This window comes from Camellia sinensis, chromosome 1, assembly GCF_055761805.1.
Source record: "Camellia sinensis isolate YWXY chromosome 1, ASM5576180v1, whole genome shotgun sequence".
In the NCBI taxonomy this organism is placed as follows: domain Eukaryota; kingdom Viridiplantae; phylum Streptophyta; class Magnoliopsida; order Ericales; family Theaceae; genus Camellia; species Camellia sinensis.
This window is the reverse complement of record NC_138961.1, coordinates 163,572,714-163,588,575: the sequence shown is the minus strand read 5'-3', so window position 1 is coordinate 163,588,575 and position 15,862 is coordinate 163,572,714. Positions and strand designations below refer to the sequence as shown.

Genomic DNA, 15,862 nt, shown 5'->3' with positions numbered 1-15,862 from the left:
AGCCTTACTAGCCACCATATAGTAAGAATATTAGATAGAAGAACTTTAAAGTCCTAGCCTTTTAACATCTTCTAAGCTCATCTTTTTTCTCATGAAAATCGTTTCCTCAATTCCATGATGGTATTCTTGCGTAGATTTGTCCACAAAGAAAACCGATATGCACTACTATATTATGTATAACCGTTGAACATGAAGTCAATAGATTTTTAGGGCTATCTTACCTGCTTAGGTTTAGGCATTGCCATCTTTTGCATGATACCTCACATTTGTAGAATTTATACAAAGGCTTTCGGCCTTTTCAAAAATTCATACAATGTTTTTAACCAATTCCTTGTGTCACAATAATTATGAAACTCTCAAAATCATATCACATAAAACACATTCCCAAACCGTCATCAATCGAATTAGGTCTTTTTTGAATTCAAGGCACCAAACAAATTTGGTCCAACTTATTACTCTGAAGCCAATAGCCTTACTATTAGGAAACACAGATCCAATGTTCAATAGTCTACTATTCAAAACTTCATAATATGGCCAGTAGTCCTATCACTAGGAATCATTATTTCTTAGCATGTGGTCAATAGACTTTTCACTACTAGGAATCACAATGTTTTGACATGTGATCAATAGTCACTTTACTACTAGGAATCACAATGTCTTGATAGAGAATCAATAGACTCTTTTACTACTAGAAACCATCATGTCTTAACATATGATCAGTAATCTATTTACTACTAGGAACTACAATCTCATAACTGTGTAGCCAGTGGTCTAACACCTCTTAAGAACCACCAGTTTCCTATCTTTATGATCAGTGATCTTGCACTCGCTAGGAGCTACCACTTTAAGAAGATATTTAGAATTATAAAAATTCAAAAAATACATTCACCAACCTTAATGGGTTGTCTCATCTTTACTTTCAAGAAAAGTCATATAACAATCGCATATGCTATAATTGACACAAGGATAACATACTAATTACCTCTGATAAATTTAGAGATATCATCATGCAATCTTATGATTTCCTTTAATCACACTTGATCTCTCTTAATCTTCCCTTAAGAACCTTGCAAGGTTTAAGATTGTCAGGTGGAACAGCATTTCCTGTTGTCATCTCTTGAAGCCATTTCTAAAAAATATAACAGAATTTCACTATTTTGTTTTTTCAGAAACTAACATTCACACTAGAAAATCTCAAATTCTGAAATCTAATTCAAAACTGATTTCACCACTTATCCTAGAATCGAACATGATTAGGAAAGTTTCCATGAAGACTGGAGAGGACACACCGGTCTCATTTAAAACTCAGTTAACCTTAAACAAAACTTTTAAGAGCATATTAACTCCTAGTCCAATTTACTAATTTCAATTTATTTTATTTGTTCGTATTATATATCCTCATTTCTCACTTAGATAAACCTGTAAAGAAAGTTAGCTACAAAAGAAAGTAAATAACAAACAAATCAAATCAAATAGAAAGAATCTTACATAATAAAATTCTTATTTTTATAAACTCCTACCAACTTAAACACTAATAATCAAATAACTCATGCAATAACAACTAATTAACATAAAATAAATTGTATGAATAAATTATTAGAAATAAACAGCTCAAAACAATCCAATAATTCTAAGCAATTAAATTAATTTTAATTCCAAAAGTTACTAGAATAAAATTAAAATAAAAGCTAAATTGTTTTTTCAAAAACTATTTATAAAAAATATGTTTTAAGATTGTTGGTATTTTTCAGAATAATACCAGAAAAATATATAAAATAAATTAAATAGAAATGACAAAATAATTTTTTTTATTTAATGAATGATATACAGAATAAACCACACAACTAAAAATACAGAAATAAATTAGATTACATTACTAGTAGAACAAATTATTAACATGGATAACCAAATATTGGAACTCATCTTTGTAAACTAAATTTTTGAAAAAATAAGAACAAATGATAAGGAAAGAAGCAAATCGAAACTTACACTAACTAGTTTCCTAAAAACAGATTCATCGCCTCTCGATGAATGCTGAGGTACGCCGGCGTCTGTCTCCCGGGATACGATGGTTGAAACCAGCAAATGCAGAAGCACCTTTTGAATAGCTTCGACGAACTTGACAATGGTTACACTTTCTCTAACAAAAACCAAAGAAGAGGCTAGCAAAAGAAGATAGGAAAAGTTTTCTTTGGTAAAAAAACATCTCCAACTTTTTATCTCAAAACACCATCTCCGTTTTTCATCAAAAATATCTCCAAAATTATCCTACCAAGTTGGAGGGAAAGGACCTCTATTTATACAAGTAGGAGAATCTCTAGCCATGAAGGCTATCCATCAATAGAGCCATCAAACGACATTAACCAAGGCCATTAACTCTAGCTATTAAGACTAGAGTTACAAAAGTTGAAAACCTACAGCCACTAATATGGTCATCAACTCTATCATCAAAAGATGAGAGTTACAAAACCTTACATTTCTCATGTGCTTAAATAATGGTGTTTGAATAAACCAACTAAATGAGTCACAAAATGAATACTAATATTGGGTCACAACTTGATCCAAGCTCAATTTTCAAACACATGCACAAGTTAAGCCCAACACAACAAAGCTTAGCCTAAGCTCAAAATTAAGTCTAAGTCTAAGTTCAAGTCCAAGACCAAACCCAGCACATGCACAAGCACAAGCTTAGGCCCAGTCCAAACTGAGACTAAGTCTAGATCTAAGCCCAACTTTTATTGATGCCCACTTTATGAGACAATTCTCATTCACAACTCAATGATTTCGGCTCATCATTTTTATATTGTAATCTTCTCACATGAGAGAATACAAAACCACCCAGCCTTACGTCAACCAGCAGTTGAGTCCCACTTTAATTTGGAATTAAAATTGCCGAAAAACTATTATTCTCCAACATTCACATCCAAACCATAATTATCTTACTTTTTCTTTTATAAAAGTCAAAAAAGTCAAACCAAACAAAATTTTAATCCAAAGCTAAAATAATAAAAAATAAAATCAAAAAATTAACTAAAAAAAAACCTATTGTCAAACCACCACTTCACGTGGGATGAAAAAATACATAAATACCCAAATATTCCAATCGCCCATGCATTGCAGCTCAAATTCTAATCTCCTAACTGACGATAAACGAAAGGTAACTTCCAAAAATTCCCAACCATGAATCCACCACTATGAATATCTTATACCAATCCTCTAGTCTCATTGCTAAATCCTATTCTTGTGAATTTCATAGTGATTTCGATGGGCATCCATTATCATCCTCAATGTTGTCTTGCACCAACATTAGAATTCTTTATTTGGTTGTAAATTTGTAAGTCAGATTAGAATTCTTGTTGGACTATCAATCTCACATATGTGGGACTATTGTATCTTAGTGGAGGTATGGGATTGTTGGACTACCAATCCCACAAATATGAGACTATTGTATCCTTGTGGAGGTATGAGATAGAATTGGTGGGATAACTATTGAGAGGGTGATTTATGATCCGGTGTTGGGCCGGGGTATCGACCGGGCAAGCTGAGGGCCCAGCAGTGCATTGGGCCGAGATGATCAACTGTTCACCCGGAGATGGGCTACCAGAACTTGGGCCGAGCAAGGTTTGGACGGTGTGCCGCCCCGGACCGTGCAGAAGTTGCTCGGTCGGGAAGTGACCGGTCAGACCAGGATGCTTGGTCCGAGGATGGTCGAAACCAGACAGACCGAGAGACCGGCGCTCGGAAAGGCGCGATCAGCCGAGGTAGTTGATTAACCGGCGAGAAGGCCGATCAAAGTAAGCATCCGGGCTAGGCTCGGCCGGGATGCCGCTTAGCCCGGTCCACCGTTTGTTTATCCGGTTAGGCGCTTAAGGTATGAAGCATGGTACGACCGAGGTAGGGCAGCTCGGCTGCCGAGCACCAGCTGTGCTGGCAGGCAGTTGAGAGCAGGTGATGAATGGCATGGTTTATGCTGACAGATGGGATAGCAGAGCCACATGTCAGGAGATGACAGGGAGTGGATATGGGGCTCAGAAGGTATATAAGCATGTCTGCGCCCCCCATACGCAAGACACGAACACTCTGTAAGGAATTTCTTACACTCAAACACTCTCTCCCTTCTCTCTATTCCCTCTAAGGTGTGTGCTAATTTGACCGTCGGAGGGTGTTTCCGGCCACACACCGCCGGGTAGCTCACCGTTATTTGCTCGCAGGTGATCGGATATCGACGGAGCTCGGAAGAAAGGAATACGGGCACGCCGGAATATTTGCTCCCCGTACAATTGGCGCCGTCTGTGGGAATCTTGACAGACAAAACCTTGTCTTCCAGGTTCATCTGATCGCCATCCATGGCGAACAACGACGAGTTCCCGTTGTCCGCCATCGATGGAGCCACCCCGGAGTATACCCGAAGGAGAGAGGGACCACCTGCCGTCCATCCAATGGCTGACTTGGGGACGCCCACTGGAGGACAGTCAGGTGACGCACGGGATAAGCGCGGAAGGAGTCATGGGCATTCACGGAGTCCAGACGGTCACCGGCGGAGAGACTCACACGCTAGGCGATTGGAAAGCAAGTTAAGGGACCAAGACGCTGTCATCAGGCGGATGGCGGCGGAGATGGAGGATCTTAAGCGGCATGTCAAAGGGAAAGGTGTAGCTGGAGTGGGAGACCACAGTGAGCGCACCCCATCCCGCCGGTCAGGCGATCAGAGTCAACGACGTACTCAGTCCATTTCCATCACCAGGAGTTACCAGGTTGGTGATTCCGACATGCGTGCAGAAAAGTCTAGCGCGCAAGACAGCACTTACAAACCCTCACGTCCGGCGACGACGTCGAGGTACTCTTATTCTGCTCAGTCAGAGGATCTACGGGCAGTGTTAAGGGAGCGGGCTCGCCGGCGCGGAGCTCAGAGAATACCTGCTTTCCAGCGGCTCTCCTACGGGGTTCACGGCAGCGAGGAGGTCGGAATGCCTCCACCCCGCCCAGCAATGCCAATATTCGAAGATACAGACTTGGCAAGGCTGAGTGCCACTCCTTTTTCCCTGGAAATAGAAACAACGCCGCTTCCGGCAGGCTTCCACCAGCCTAAGTTCACACTTTACGACGGAAAAACTGATCCGTACATGCATGTGAGCCACTTCCGACAGGTTATGGCCGGACATCGGCGCAATGACGGACTTATGTGCCTAATCTTCCCGTCAAGTTTAGGCGAGCTGGGCCTAAAGTGGTTCGAGAGGTTGCCGGAAGGGAGCATACAAAGGTGGCATCAGTTGGCCGAGGCGTTTGTTACGCGCTTCAAAACCAACACAAAAACACCAAAGGAAGTCGATCACTTGCTAAGTGTCAAGATGGAACCGTGCGACACACTGAAGGCGTACAATTCAAGGTATTGGGAAACCTTCAACGAGATCTTAGACTGCCCGGTCAACCTTGCTATTATGCAATATAAGCGCGGTCTCCCGGTCGGACATAGACTGCGGGACTCGCTTACCATGCACCAACCGACCTCCATGGGCCAGCTCATGCAGCGCATCAATGAGCACATCCGAGTAGAGGATGATGCGTCGGCTTCCATCGTGAAGGCCACTCCGGTCGGAACAGACAAGAAGACAGCAGGCAAGGTGCACGCAGTTGGGCAAGAATCCAACCGCTCAAATGACCAAGCAGAGGAATCAGACCGAGGTTCAAATCGAAAAAACCGCGGTAGAGGACGTCGGAACGACCGGGATGATTATCCCCGAGATGACGTTGAGGACGCAAACAGAAGAATGAAGGCAAGGACTGGCATAACCACGGTCTTCAAGATTCCAATCTATCGCATACTTAGTGAAATCCAAGACGAGGAGTATGTCCGGTTTCCTGCTAAATTGGGCGATGGACAAAAGGGCTACAATCCGCGGTATCGTTGTACGTTTCACCGGGAGAGGGGCCACCGGACTGAGGATTGTTTGCCTCTGCGACAACACTTGGAAGAACTGGTTGCGGCCGGGCATCTGGACCTTTACATTGATGGCGGAGTGAAACCGAATCAGGCTCCGGTCGATCCCAGGGGACAGGACGACCGAGATGCACCACCACAGGGAGTTATTAATGTCATCCACGGAATCGTGGAACCGGAGCGTGTTTGCGAACTCCGGGGCATGATTAAGAAGGCAGAGCATATGAGGGAGGTTTTGTCAGTACAGCCTGCCATCAAAAGGGGAAAGACAGAAGAGAAAGACGTGATCAGTTTCACCTCAAGAGATTTATAGCGTATCCAGACGCCGCACAACGATGCTCTTGTCGTAACACTACGCGTCAAAGAATTTGATGTTAGACGGATCTTGATCGATCAGGGAAGCTCGGTCGAGATCATGTATTATGATGCGTTCAAACAGCTCAAACTCCGCGAGACAGACTTGGCTCCGGCCACTTCGCCACTGGTTGGATTTAACTCGCAGCCGGAGTGGCCATTGGGAAAGATTATCCTGCCGGTCAAAGCGGGATCTGTGGTCAAGCAAGTAGAGTTTTGGGTGCTACAAGTGCCTTCAACGTACAACCTTATCCTTGGAAGAGGATGGCTTCACGCCATGCAAGCCGTTGCATCGACTTACCACCAGGTGATGAGATTCCCCTCGGCTATGGGGGCAATCGAGGAGATTTGGGGTGATCAGGTCATTTCCAAGCAATGTTTCGTGGCGGTCAACGGGAGCCGGGCTGCCAAGGGATTCGTTCAAATGATCGAGGGACTGGAGGACCGGAGTGTCTTGGATGATGTTGGCACCAAAGCCGAAGACAAGGCTGTTGAAGAATTGGTTGAGGTGCGGATTGATGCCGTGCAGCCGGACAGATTCTTCTTGCTCGGTTCAAGTCTCTCGGCCATGGAGAGAACCGAGATGATTGAGTTTTTGATGGCGAATATCGAAGTCTTTGCATGGTCGCCCTACGACATGCCTGGCCTTGACCCAAGCTATATCTGCCATCACCTCAATGTCTTCCCTGGAGCAAAGCCAATCATCCAGCGAACAAGGAGATCGGCGCTGCATCACGCCGAGGTAGTAGCAGAGGAGGTAAAGAACTTGCTTGAAGCACGAGCAATACAGGAAGTGCACTACCCTCGGTGGATTTCCAACACGGTAGTGGTGCCTAAGAAGAATGGAAAGTGGCGAGTTTGTGTCGACTACAAGACAGTCAACCGAGCTTGTCCAAAAGACAGCTTCCCTTTGCCGCGCATTGACCAGCTAGTGGATTTGACGGCTGGACACAATCGGCTCAGTTTCTTGGATGCGTACCGCGGCTACCACCAGATTGCCATGCATGGGCCTAACCAAGAGATCACCTCTTTCACGACTCCAAGGGGACTCTTCTGCTATCGAGTTATGCCCTTTGGTTTGAAAAACGCCGGGGCAACCTTTCAGAGGATGGTGACCAAAATGTTTGCTCCTTTGCTCGATCGGACAATGGAGGCTTACATCGACGATATGGTGGTAAAGAGCCGACATGAGGCAAACCATTTGTCCGACTTAACCGAGATGTTCGCCATTCTGAAGAAGTACAAGCTGCGCTTGAACGCCTCGAAGTGTGCCTTTGGTGTGGGATCCGGGAAATTTTTGGGATTCTTAGTCACGAACCGAGGCATCGAAGCAGACCCTACTCAGATTAGAGCCGTGCAAGAGTTGAAGCCGCCTAGCTCGGCTAAGGACGTGCAGCATCTGGCCGGGATGGCCGCCGCGCTTAATCGATTTATAAGCCGGTCATCAGATCGCTGCCGCCCTTTCTTTCAAGCATTGAAGTCAAAGTTCTCATGGGATGACGAGTGTGACCGAGCTCTGGCCGAGCTCAAAGATTATTTGTCTTCTCCGCCGCTGTTGGTTACACCAGAGCCCGGTGAGGAACTCTACCTTTACCTTGCCGTCTCCCAGCACGCAGTAAGTGCGGTGTTAGTCCGGGCTGAAGGAATCAAGCACCTCCCAATTTTTTACGTAAGTAAGACCTTGCTGCCGGCTGAGACGAGGTACTTGCCGCTGGAAAAGCTTGCGTTGGCACTGATGATGGCTTCGAGGAAATTGGCACATTATTTTCACGCCCATACCATCGTCGTACTGACCGAGTTCCCCCTCAAGGCCTTGTTTGAGCGCGCAGAATTTTCAGGCCGAATTTTAAAATGGGCGGTCGAGTTGGGACAGTTCGATGTGAAGTTCCAGCCGCGCACCGCGATCAAAGCCCAAACCTTGGCCGATTTTGTTGCCGAGTTTTCACCTGGCACTCATCCGGTATGCCCGGTCGACATTGCCGAGGCAGATGATGAGACGCACACAATGCCAACCGAGGCACAACCAGCTGCAGAGGGTCGCGCCGCGGAGTTAGCGCGCACCATCGAAGTTCCCTCAGTTTGCACGGTAATACCTCCCGGTGCTGCGATGACGGAGTTGTGTATCACCAACCCATCCACTCCGTCCGGTACCGCATCACCACGGGGGGAAGAAATGGTTCCATACAGCTCAGAACTTGGTGATTCGCCTACGGACTTGGGCATTCTGAACCAACTTGCTGAGTCCGGTGCCGAATCATCAAGGGGGGGAGGAATGGTTCCAGACAGCTCAGAACCTGCGGTCGGCTTCACATCGCAACCTGGTGATTCGCCTACGGACTTGGGCATTACGGACCAACTTGCTGAGTCCGGTGTCGAATCACCAAGGGGCACTGACTTTGAACCGGTCAACACCAAACTTGACACCGCACAGCCGAGCAGTTGTGATCCCATTGCCCTTCGCAACTCTCAGGACCCATCTGACTGCTGGAAGCTTTTTGTGGGGGACATGTGGAAGCTTTTTGTTGATGGAGCGTCCAACCGTCATGGTGCCGGCCTAGGTATCGTTCTTATATCCCCGGACGGCCTAACCATTGAGCATTCTATCACACTCGGCTTCCCGGCGTCTAACAACGAGGCTGAGTACGAGGCGCTTCTTGCTGGGCTCAAGAGCGCAATTCAAATGAAGGCTGCCGAGCTTCTGGTATATAGTGATTCCCAGCTTGTGGTTAACCAAGTTTCAGGGATTTATGAAGCGAAGGACGACAGGATGGCGAAGTACCAAGCTCTGGTCAGGGACCATATCAAGCAGTTTGAGGCAATCAGAGTCCAGCGGATTGGCCGGGAAGAAAACAGCCGGGCTGATGAACTCGCCGGCCTCACTTCCATGGTAGATAGCACGTCTCCAAACCCCCTGTTGATTGACTTTCTTCCGCGGCCAAGCATTGAAAACGCCGGGCAGACGGATGTACTCTGCGCCGAGCTAGGTCCTTCATGGATGGACCCCTTGATCTTGTTCCTCAGAGACCGGACTCTTCCCGCGGACAAGAAAGAAGCACACAAAATCCGGGTGAAGTCAGAGCGGTTTTGGCTCTCTCCATCAGGCGCGTTGTATAAGAAGTCCTTCACCGGTCCGTATCTCAAGTGCGTGCACCCGAACAGTGTGGAGGCCTTCTTGTTTGAAATTCATGAGGGCATTTGTGGCAGCCACATCGGGGGCAGGTCCTTGGCCTACCGAGCTATTTCGCAGGGATACTGGTGGCCGTGCATGCAGGCCGACGCGCAAAAATATGTCCGCAAGTGCGAGAAATGCCAGAAATTCGCCCATCAGATCCACCAGCCTGCCAGGGAACTTCTTCCTCTCACCAGTCCTTGGCCTTTCGCCATGTGGGGGCTAGATATAGTGGGACCATTGCCAACAGCACCGGGCAACCGGAAATTCTTCATCGCGGCCACAGATTACTTCACAAAGTGGGTTGAAGCCGAGCCCTTGGCAACCATCAAAGAGAAAGACGTGAAACGATTTGTCTGGCAGAACGTTGTCACGCGGTTTGGCGTCCCCAAGATTTTGATCTCTGACAACGGCACCCAGTTTGACGGTCGCCTATTCAGAGGATTTTGTGAAGATCTGAAGATAGAATTCTACAACTCCACCCCGGCCTACCCGCAGTCCAATGGTCAAGCCGAAGCGTCGAACAAGACTATACTGGATGGGTTGAAGAAACGGCTGGAAAAGGCCAAGGGAAAGTGGGCTGAGGAATTGCCCAGTGTACTTTGGGCATACCGAACAACCCCGCGACGTTCAACCGGGGAAACTCCATTTGCTTTGGCTTACGGCATGGAGGCAGTCATACCCTTGGAAGTTGAAATGCCCACCCTCAGAACCGAGAGTTTTGAGCCCGACCTAAATGCCGAGGCTATTGCCTTGGAGCTGGACTTAGCGGAAGAGCGCCGGGAGAAAGCCCTCATCCATGTGGCCGCCTACCAACAAGAGCTCTCCAAGAAGTATAACAAGACAGTGCACCCCAGACCGTTCAAAGTTGGAGATTGGGTTTTGAGGAAGATTATGGGCAACACCCTGGTGCCAGGAGAAGGCAAACTAGGGGCAAATTGGGAAGGACCCTACAAGATCACTGGTCTGGCTGGCAAGGGGGCTTACCACTTGGAGGATCTAGAGGGAAGAGCTATACCCCAGCCATGGAATGCGGCCAACTTGAAATTGTATTATTTTTAAGCTTTACTTTCCTCTTTTTGTAAGGAAATTTTTTGGCTTGCAAAGCAGAATGTAATTCTTTTTGTCAAAATTATAGAAGTAACTTTGCTTTAGCACATGGATTCTTGTTTTAATGTTTAGAACCGAGATGGTGTACTCCGGTTGGAAGAGTTGGTGTTTTGTCCAACTTAGGATTCCCAACCGAGATGGTGTACTCCGGTTGGAAGAGTTGGTGTTTTGTCCAACTTAGGATTCCCAACCGAGATGGTGTACTCCGGTTGGAAGAGTTGGTGTTTTGTCCAACTTAGGATTCCCAACCGAGATGGTGTACTCCGGTTGGAAGAGTTGGTGTTTTGTCCAACTTGGGATTCCCAACCGAGATGGTGTACTCCGGTTGGAAGAGTTGGTGTTTTGTCCAACTTAGGATTCCCAACCGAGATGTTGTACTCCGGTTGGAAGAGTTGGCGTTTTGTCCAACTTTGGATTCCCAACCGAGATGATGTACCCCGGTTGGAAGTGTTGATTTGTTCGACTTAGTTACAACCGAAGTGGCTACTGCGGTTCATGAATTTGTCTCGTTCTGCTAAAGTACTTAGACCGTGTTATGTGTTCCGGTTCGATGAGTTATACCGAGATGTTTTGCTGAAGACAGAATTGATTACAACCGTGCGTACACTTGCAAAAATTCAAAATCTTTCATTGATAAAGAAATTCATTACAAAAGATGGGGACAGAGCCCGGTTACATCAAAAGAGTTGATAGCAAAAATACAAAAACAAGGTAAAAGCAACCTAAACTAAAGGGGAAAGATTGGTGAACGCATCCTCGGCAGCATCAGCATCAAGGTCAATAGCTTGGCTTGCTTCTTGGGCGCCGGGCTCATCGTTGCCGGGCTGCTCGGGCACCTCGGCCTCTTCTTCCTCAGAATCTGTCTCCCCATCTCCGGCCTCAAGTCCCTCCTCGGCCTCAGCCTGTAAAGCGCTGAAAACATCATTTGCATATGGCACAAGGTAGACCGGTAGAGAAGCTGGAGGAGGGTTGGCAAATACGTCGGTGTCAGAACTTTGGCCGAGCTATTCGCAAGCGGATTTCCAGCCAGCCTTGAAGTATATGTCTTGAGTTGCAAAGACTTGCTTCTGGTAATTCTTCTCGGCCTCGTTGAAACCCGCGTTGTTGGCAGCCCGGCAGGCCTTCCTCTTCTCCTTCTTCAGAGTGTCAACCTCGGCCTGGAGCTCGCTATGTTTTTTCTCGGCTGCATTCAGTTGACCGAGCAGCCTGTTATTATCATTGTTGGCCATCTCGAGAGAAGCTTTAGCCCGGCCGAGCTCGGCTTGAAGGCTTTCAACCTGGCTGGCAGTGTCATTGGCTTTCTGCCTAAGCCGGTGGATGCGCTCCAAGACCAAATGTTGTTTCTGAATGGCCTACATAAAGAAGCGAAGTACATCAGAAAGGGGACCGAGCAAGAAGGACCGAGCAAACACTTGTGAAATATTAAAAAGAACGCCGACTTACCCTGGCCATGGACTTGACTGAGGATTTCACCAGCCGGGTGTCAGGGACGTGGTCGCTGCCGACCACGTCGCCCGGTAGGAGAAATGCTTTGGAGATATCGAAGGCGAGCAAATGTTCTTTGTCAGCCTTGATTGAAGCCGTCGCCGGGATGTCCTGTCCCCGGTGCTTCAGCTGAGGACGCCAAGCGGGCACGGGAGCAGGAGTTTCAGCTGGATGTTCGGTTGTCAGCTCGGCGACGAGCCCGGCGGAGGGATCTGCCCTTGGTCTCTTTCCAGCCCGGCGCGCTTCTCTGGCAGATTGCCCGGCAGCTGGAGCCGGGGACGCAAGGGCGACCACAGCGCTGCTGGATTGGCCGGCGGCTGGCGACCGGGTTATAACGCTCGGTATCTCGGCTGAGGTCGCGGTTAGAAGGTTTTTGATCCGAGATCTTTTGGCCATCTCTTGCTCGTCGGTTAACCGGATTAATGGGACGTCTGGTAGGGTTGGATCTGGAGGTGGCGAAGGAGCTCTGAGGAAGTCAGTTACTCTACTCCGGCGCGGAGCAGAATATCTGTAAGTCGGTGTGTAGCCGAGCAATTCGTTGCAGTCTCGGTGGCGGTACCTAAGCACGGCCCGAATTGCCTCGACGTTGGGGAATTGGTAATTGGCTTGCAAGGCTTGGATAGCTGCAAAAGAAACAGGGAAACCGGTTAGTTAAACTAAAGAATAAAGTTCACCGAGCAAGTTTGAGTGGCTTACATGAAGAACCGAAGTCCTCGCTTATGAACCAGCCCGGCACCTCGGCTGTTTCGTAATTGCCGGACACCTAGAAGAAATCATCGTCGTGCATATCTTTATCCGGGGTGCCGGTTACGATTTTTTCCTTGCCCGGTCTTATTTTCAAGTAGTAAGCTAGGCCGTCACCGGTGTGACCCATTGTGTATTGCCTCAATATCTCGGCTAGGCCTAAGTTGGTGCCTAGCCGTTGGTTCAATTCGTGCACGCCGTTGATTATTCTATAAGTGTTGGTGGACACCTGTGTGGGTGCCAGCCCGGTGCGGCGGAGGAACTCGGTTGTGAGAGGGTTGAGCGGGAAACGAAGACCCCCTTCCACGATGGATAGCACGGTGAAGGGGCACTCCTCCCTACCCCAAGGTGTGGTCTCCTCTTCTGCGAGCTGCAGGTGGACATCGGCCGGGATGCCGTAGTCCTCCCTGAACGTAGCCAGCGCAGCCGGAGTATCCACTAGGAAGCGGAACTTCCCCATTTTTGGCCGGCTTAGTATATCCCGGCTGAGGGGTTTGGCTCTGGGTATTGGATGTTGCCCGGTCCTGAGAGCCTCAGGAATGACAGTGGTCCCCTTGGACTCTGCAGGAAAAGGATGGCAAGTGTTAAGTGTTAGCGCGGTTGCGTGAAAGGTGCTGAATTTTAGCTCGGTCATTAAGGGCGCCAAACCACCTCGGTTGTCTACTCTATCTAAGGAGCCCGGTCGCCCAAGCGGACCAGATGTTAGCCCGGTTGAACGGCCAAGTCCTTTTGTTAACTCGGTTTTCGCTGAGGTTGAAACAAACATGTTGTTTGCCCGGTTTGGTTGGTTTTTTGGATCAAAAGAAGGCCCAGAGCCCGGTTCACCCCAGTTCATCAGTGTTCTTTAGAAATATGAAGAACACCAAGAACAGAGAAAGGTTTTAATACAGATTCTACGACCTATGCCCTAATATCTATGTTTTTGTACCCTAATGTGTGTAATATGAAGGAACATAACAACAAAATGAGGATGGATTGACTTACCAGTGAAGAGTAGGACCTAATCCTTCGAACACGAAGAATGGCAGAATGGCAGTCGAGCTTGAACTTCAGAACCGTCAGAGATGGAGGCAGCAGTAGGAAAAAATGGAACGATGGGGGGGGAGTTTGTATAGGCGAAAGAGACCGCCCAAATTCAAATTCTGGCAAAAACGGCGGGTTGGCTGCCCGATGACCAATGGCAGACCGCCACGTGTCCCCATTTATGGCTTTGACAGGACTGAAGCGACGGGTTGAAAAGACGAAGAGCCAACCGAGCTACTTTCAACGAGAATAGGTCAGCCGAGGAATATAACCGGTCAAATCTGCGGACAATTACGTCAACTAGCTCGGTCGAGGCTTGGCATCTTGACGACCGGAGAAACGTTATCTCGGTCGAGGTGAGTAATCCCAGTCACGCTTCCGCGGACGGAATTAAGGGGCAATTGAGAGGGTGATTTATGATCCGGTGTTGGGCCGGGGTATCGACCGGGCAAGCTGAGGGCCTAGCAGTGCATTGGGCCGAGATGATCAACTGTTCACCCGGAGATGGGCTACCAGAACTTGGGCCGGGCAAGGTTTGGACGGTGTGCCGCCCCGGACCGTGCAGAAGTTGCTCGGTCGGGAAGTGACCGGTCAGACCAGGATGCTTGGTCCGAGGATGGTCGAAACCAGACAGACCGAGAGACCGGCGCTCGGAAAGGCGCGATCAGCCGAGGTAGTTGATTGACCGGCGAGAAGGCCGATCAAAGTAAGCATCCGGGCTAGGCTCGGCCGGGATGCCGCTTAGCCCGGTCCACCGTTTGTTTATCCGGTTAGGCGCTTAAGGTATGAAGCATGGTACGACCGAGGTAGGGCAGCTCGGCTGCCGAGCACCAGCTGTGCTGGCAGGCAGTTGAGAGCAGGTGATGAATGGCATGGTTTATGCTGACAGATGGGATAGCAGAGCCACATGTCAGGAGATGACAGGGAGTGGATATGGGGCTCAGAAGGTATATAAGCATGTCTGCGCCCCCCATACGCAAGACACGAACACTCTGTAAGGAATTTCTTACACTCAAACACTCTCTCCCTTCTCTCTATTCCCTCTAAGGTGTGTGCTAATTTGACCGTCGGAGGGTGTTTCCGGCCACACACCGCCGGGTAGCTCACCGTTATTTGCTCGCAGGTGATCGGATATCGACGGAGCTCGGAAGAAAGGAATACGGGCACGCCGGAATATTTGCTCCCCGTACAACTATCTCATGCAATTAAATAGTAAAATGACATATTTGCGCTCCAACTATTTGATTTAATTATGTATTATATTTAATAAAATTTAAATGTCTAAATTTAAAAATAAAATAATTTAATTTAATTTTTATTGATGTTTTATTTAATAATAATTATTTTTTAAAAGTAAATTTATAAAAAAAATTATTTTAAAAAATAACACAAATTTTTATTGATATTTTATTTATGTAATTTTTTAAAAATTTATTTATTTAACTTTTAAAAAAATAAAATAAATTTTTATTTAATCTAGCCCAAAAAAATTAAAATATTAATGGCATGTTTAATATTGATATTATTTCGGGGTTGTTTGGGATAAACTAAATAAGTGTACTTTTTGACTTTTTATGAAATATGGATTGGGTTTGAAGTAATGTGGTAGAGAGGTGATGTGGCTTAAATAAGATGATGTGACTTAAATACGATATTGACTTTTTGAATTTTTTAAGTTATGCCAAACGAAACCTTAGTAAACAATTTAAAAGGGTAAATTGTCTTTTGAATATTTATCTTTCTTTATAATATCTCAAATAGGGGTGTGCGCGGTGCGGGTCGGTGCAGTTTGAGAGAAAAATAGAAACCGTATGGCGGGTGGCGGATTGATAAAAGTATCACTAGAATTTGCCATTTTCCGTATCAAAAACCGGCGGTTCGGTTGGCAAATAGTGACGGATTTGCCTTGGCGGTTTGGGCGCAGTTTATAAAAAATATAATTCAAATTACAAAATTTAAATCAAAGAGTAAAAAAAAGACGAGAGATACCGTGATGTTAAGCATCTTGCGAAACTTTCTTCTGATGCAGCAAATGTAGC

At 47.0% G+C, this 15,862-nt stretch overlaps 1 protein-coding gene across 1 annotated transcript; it reads right to left on the bottom strand.

The window, feature by feature from the left end:
- Window positions 1–11,019: 11,019 nt before the first annotated feature.
- Window positions 11,020–12,249, bottom strand: LOC145790191 (uncharacterized). Its single transcript, XM_082868003.1, has 2 exons — window positions 12,015–12,249; window positions 11,020–11,923 (listed from the first exon to the last, which is right to left on the bottom strand). Exons 1-2 carry the CDS (start codon window positions 12,021–12,023, stop codon window positions 11,576–11,578), a joined length of 357 nt encoding a protein of 118 aa, XP_082724129.1. The 5' UTR covers window positions 12,024–12,249; the 3' UTR covers window positions 11,020–11,575.
- Window positions 12,250–15,862: the final 3,613 nt, after the last annotated feature.